A 6,045-nucleotide genomic window follows, 5' to 3' on the forward strand; every position below is an offset into this window, starting at 1 on the left:
TGAAATTGTTTTTTTTCTGCAAGAGAAGGTGGATATGTTCCTGAACATAATGAGACCACAGAGAACAAATGTAGCCACCCTCTACCTCAGCCTCATTTGCCCTTTATGACTATGCACTTGCAAAATTACATCAGAGCTTGTGTTCACTTTTATTCCATTTAAGTCCTTAACTGCATAAGGACCGCCCACAGTACATTTACTGCTGCAGGGTGGCCCCTGTGTGCAAAATCACGTATATATACATGATTCGCACTCCCGCGGTTTTTGTGGGCAGGGGGCGCGCGTGCCCCCGCCATCCTGAGGGCGCCCAGATTTGATCCCCGAGAGATCAATCATCCGATTTAGGCCAGTGATGTCCGGCCCACGTAGGATGATCGATTCCTGTCCTATCCTGTGTTGACAGTTACACAGGACAGGAAGTGATGAAATCTTCTCTCTGTGGGCACATTCCGTCCCAGAGAGAGAAGAATCAAGACAAAAATGAGTACAAGCACTACACAATTACAGTTATAACACTCTAGGACACATTTAACCTCTTGATTGCCCCCTCCCCCAGTTAACCCCTTCACTGCCCTGTAACCAGTGTCATTAGTACAGTGTATCAATTTTTTGCTGATCACTGTATTAGTGTTGCTGGCGACTTCAGATTGACGCTAGCGTCAGTTAGCGCCCCTCCCAGATAGCGTCAGATTGCCCATTAGTACACCAGCAATCACATTTAACCCCTTGATTGCCAAGAACACGCTCATACACAATAAACCTCCATTGCTAGTATAGTGTCTGAACAGATCAATATCTTTGATTAGATCAGCACTATACCAGCGTTCACATTGGTATAGCGTCCCGGAAAATGCAGCGTTAGCGGGATCAGCCTTGGCACCTGCGTTTAGCCCCTACACTTAACCCCCCCCCCCTTCTTCCCCAGCAAATACAGTGTCAGTAGGTCACTGTCACTTGATACATTGCACACAAAACCACAGTGTTCGCAAAATGAAAAAATAAAAAACTCACAGGTGATCAAATACCACTAAAAGAAAGCTCTATTTGTGTGAAAAAAAGAACATAAATTTAATTTATGTACAGCATTGCATGACCACGCAATTGTCAGTTAAACTAGCGCAGCACCGTATAGCAAAAAAAAAGGGATGGTGTAAATTGCAGTATCTATACCAGCAATGGGCAAACTACGGCCCGGCGGACCTTTTAATCCGGCCCGCGGAGCTAGGCTCCCGCTAGGCTCCTCTCACAGTCCGCCGTGTAGCATAAAAATCTGTCTCCTATGAGGATCTGTCCCCCTCGACGTATCTGCGCATGTGCCGGAGATCGCCGATCGGCTGCTAATGCCTGAAACTGGCACATGCGCAGATACGTCGAGGGGGACAGATCCTCATAGGAGACAGATTTTCATGCTACACCGGAACGGCACGGGAACACGGCGACAGGAGCAAAGGTAAGTGAATTGACACACGGGGGACTTGGGGACTTAATATGGGGGATGAATTACTATATGGGGGATGAATTACTATGCTTACTATGGGGGAATATTACTATACTTACTATGGATGACACATACACATCATTCATCTACTCTTGGTCCGGCCCCCGGGTCCAATATATGAACCCATTGCGGCCCTCAAGTCAAAAAGTTTGCCCACCCCTGATCTATACCATAGTTTGTAGACGCTATAATTTTCACACAAAGCAATCAATATACACCTATTGGGATTGTTATCACCAAAGACATGTAGCAGAATACATTTTGGCCTAAATTTATGACTTTTTATAAATTTTTTATAGCCGAAAGTAAAAAATAGTTTTTTTTCAAACATTTTGATCTTTTTTTGTTTATAGCGCAAAAAATGAAAAGTGCACAGGTGATCAAATACCCCCCAAAGAAAGCTCTATTTGTGTGAAAAAAAAAGGACATACATTTCATTTAGGAACAGCATTGCATGACCGCGCAATTGTCAGTTGAAATAGTGCAGCACCAGATAACAAAAAAAGGCCGTCATTAAGGGGGGTAAATCCTCAGAATGGCAAGTGGTTAATCTGCTTTCTCCCTGAGGTCCAGCACCACCCAGAATGTGTGATAAATTTTTATCAAACAATTCATTACAATTTTTCATAATATACTAGTCTGTCATTCTATGATGGCGCTTTCTAATTTCTTGTACTTTTATAGAAAAAAAAAAAAAATTATAAAAAAAATAATGTCAATATAGCACAAATCATCATGATATACCTCAGTATTTATAATTCAGGTATTTGCAATATATACACAAAGTTATGGTGATGGAAAGCCAAGTTAAAAATTAAAATTTCATGCGTTTGTTTAATTACTTCATCCCATCATTTTGACTGCTTTTTGTGGGCAGAACTGCTTCTGATTTTCATCTGTTGACCTCTTGCTCTTTTTCCCTCAGGTGATTTATCTGTTTGTGACTTTCCAAAAAAACCAGTATGTTTTCTTATTGGGACACACGAGAGCGCATTCTTCCAGTCTCCAGTGTCCTTTACAGTCAGCAGTATTTCAAGAATTTGATTTAGAGTAAGATTTTTTGCACCACAGCCCCATTTCAGGTAGTTATCTAGAGGTAGTCTTGCAGTGGCTAATTTCAGCCGCTTTGCATTTGCTAGAGAGACTCCTTTCTTTTGACTTTTATCTACAAATGCACCAACAATGTAAACCTTATCATGATCAAATTCTTTTAACACATTTGGAGAATCGGCTGTCAAGTACACAATTCGATCTCTAGGAAAGATGTCAACATGAGATTTTTCTGTGACAGTTATTAAGAGATTATTCCATGCCTCACTGTAATGCTTCACAAGTTCTTCATGTAATGGGCCACCAGGTTGCAAATTGCAGAAATGGATGTGAAATGGATCAGCAGAGCGTCTGTTAAGCCCTTCGCTCATCATAAGCTGTCTAACTGTGCTATTCATTTCTATTTTTGACATATATTGATCATATACCATATCGAATACTAATGGTTGTCCATGTATCATTGCCTGAGCAGTTTGCCACAAATGAAAGCAGTCCTCACTAGAAGTAAAAAACTTAAAAAGATAGGTGTTTATTCTTTCTTTGCGAATTTCCATTTTGCTGCTAAAATTTTGCTTTTCTAATTTCTTTTTTTCCTTGTTTTCCTTTCTACGTTCTTGAGACAGAAGATGCTTCAAGTATTTCTGTCTTGATTTTTTGGAAGGTAACTTTAGAAGTTCTTGCAACTGCTCTGTGCTAACATTTTTTGGAACATCTTTTCCTGCTAGTCTCCACAGATCAACAATCTTCTGCATACTTTCTATAGGGGATTCCTCTTGTGTGTCAGATTCTTCTTGTTCAGTGGTGCTCTGTGTTCCACTTTGAACAATCTTTTTCCAGGAGTCTATGTTTAATGTTTCAGTGGAAGTAGGCTTGTCTTGACTCCTCGGACAATGGGTCAGTGTCAGTGTTCTACATTGTAAGAGCTGGTCACATACTTGAAATGTTAACCATTTATTCACACACCTTATCGATAATGGAAATGAAGACCTAACAGTTCTTAATGCTACATTCATAAATGCCATCCTGGAAGATGAATTTGAGACTGTAAACACAAGAAAAACATGTTCACTTCTAAATTAGTATACTCATTTTAAGGCTTTGTTCATATGGGCTTCAGCTTGTATAGCAGTATATTTCAGCTCCAGTTTGGGAAAGTTCATCAAAGAACTTTAACAAGAAATCCCACCAGAAGGTGAAAAAGTTTAAACCCACAAGGAGGACCCAGGACACATTGCACCTAGTCCCATTCAAAAATGTGCAGGGGTTTGAAAATAAAAAGCCATTATTATCTGTCAATTCCGACTGTAGCTCCACCTCAGATTGAAACCCACTTTGTGGTCATTCCTGAGAGAGTGACAGCCAGCACTGAGCCACAGCCCCCCTCTTCATTCTGCAGCCCTCTAACTTCTCTGTGCTTAACAGTACACACAGAAAAGCCACACAAACCCCAACCTCTCTGAAGCTGACAGATATCTTTGTATTTGTGCCTTCTCTAAAATTATGTGAGGTGGCAAGAGAGACTGAGCCTTTTCCACCTACTGTGTAGGGCAGATAGAGTAGTTGCTGGAGGCTAATCTTGTTGTGAATAAAGGCAACTGGAGAAGAGTGCTGTCATTCACAAAAATACAAGCCTGCACTAACACACACCAACTACTACACTAGAATTTCCCTGACTAGTGCAGTTGCCTTCGTGTGTTGCTGTGGACTTTGTTTTGTGAATGACAGCACGTTTCTGCAGTCATTGTCAACAACACAAGCCACCAGTCACAACTCCACTCTCCCATGAATAGCTGATGGTGGGTCACAGCTTAGTTCCGATGTTTCGTCTGGCAAATTTTAGAGGTGGTGAGAGTAAGAATTGTGTGGCTGTGTGTATTGTCTGTACCGCTCCCTCCTCCCTGTGTGCACTGTCAGTCAGAATGCTGTCTCCTTTGTCAAGTGTGATCAGAAAACAGTGAAAGGAAGGGAGGAGTGGACCATTGCACAGAGCAGGTAAGTATGCCATGTTTGTTATTTAATAAAAAATGAAAAGCCTTCAGTAACGCTCTAATGCAGTGGTTCTTAACCTGGGTTCGATTGAACCCCAGGGGTTCGGTGAGTCAGTCTCGGGGGTTCGGCGGAGGTGACCCACACCCGACTCATATGATTTGTGATGACATGCCCCGCTTGTCCATCATTGGCTGCAGGTGGTCACGCAACATCGCTTAGCCCAGTGGTCGGCAAGCCGCGGCTCTTGTGTGCCGGGCGCCCGCTCCCCTCCCTCCTCTCGGGCGGCAGGGACTCAAATGCAATGATTGGCCAGTCTCGCTGCCACTCACATCCTGATAGCCAGTGATTGGCTGTCAGGATGTGTGTAGGCGGGGCAGCGTGACGAACGTGAGAGGAGCTAGGCTCCTCTCACAGTCCGCCCTGAAGACCGGAACGACGCGGGAATACAGCGAGAGGAACGACGCGGGAATACAGCGAGAGGACCGCGCGGAGCAAAGGTAAGTGAATTGACACAGGGGGGACTTGGGGACTTAATATGGGGAATTAATTACTATAGGGGGGATGAATTACTATATGGGGGATGAATTACTATATGGGGGATGTATTACTATATGGGGGATGTATTACTATATGGGGGATGTATTACTATATGGGGGATGAATTACTATATGGGGGATGAATTACTATATGGGGGATGAATTACTATATGGGGGATGAATTTTCATACCGTTTGTTACAACATATCTTTGCGAGCAATCCTTTTCGAGGATGCTGGACATAAAGACGAAGAAAAGGAACAGACTTTGTTGCGAAAATGACATGAGAGTGGCACTTGCCAAGGTAATGCCGCGCATTTCTGAACTGGCCTCTGAAAGACAACAGCAGAAGTCACACTGATTTGCGGTAAATATTCATTATTTTGTTTTTGTGTGAAAATCATGTTTTAATGGTTTTGTTCTTTGTTCTTAATGGTTTTGTTCATTTTGTGCACCTATGTATAAATATATACCTATGTTTTGAATTTTAAAAATCATATTTTATTTTTCAAATTAAGAAGGGTTCGGTGAATGCGCATATGAAACTGGTGGGGTTCAGTACCTCCAAAAAGGTTAAGAACCACTGCTCTAATGGTAGCGCTGTCCCTTTTAACAATATGTCAGCAAGATTAAGCAGGATGTCAACAAACTTCAGGTAGTGCTTAAACGTACAGAATCCTGCTCGCAGCCGGTTTAAAGTGATAGTCAGAACTCCTATTAAGATTCCCAAACTAGAGCTGAATGGCAGTTTAAAGGCTTTATCAAAACTTTCTGAAAGCTCTGCAAATGCTTTGTAGTGGCTTGCTGTACAAACTTCTTTTATACAAGCTGAAGCTCACACACAGTACCTAAAATTCACAGTAGGCATGCATTGATTGGGGATTATTTAAAAATGAAATGACATGCACAATTTAATCTCCCAGCTCATTATTTCTTTAGATTTCTTCATTTGTGGCATTTGAACTCCTTTAG

At 42.0% G+C, this 6,045-nt stretch overlaps 1 protein-coding gene across 1 annotated transcript; it reads right to left on the minus strand.

Annotated features, from left to right (window-relative positions):
* Positions 1-2,231: 2,231 nt before the first annotated feature.
* On the minus strand, positions 2,232-3,590 carry TRMT10C (tRNA methyltransferase 10C, mitochondrial RNase P subunit). Its single transcript, XM_089652915.1, has one exon. The coding sequence runs from the start codon at positions 3,568-3,570 to the stop codon at positions 2,350-2,352; it is 1,221 nt and encodes a 406-aa protein (XP_089509041.1). The 5' UTR covers positions 3,571-3,590; the 3' UTR covers positions 2,232-2,349.
* Positions 3,591-6,045: the final 2,455 nt, after the last annotated feature.

This window comes from Staurois parvus, unplaced genomic scaffold (genome assembly GCF_062004578.1).
Source record: "Staurois parvus isolate SC_StPar_1 unplaced genomic scaffold, SC_StPar_1.0 ptg000696l, whole genome shotgun sequence".
Classification (NCBI taxonomy): Eukaryota; Metazoa; Chordata; class Amphibia; order Anura; family Ranidae; genus Staurois; species Staurois parvus.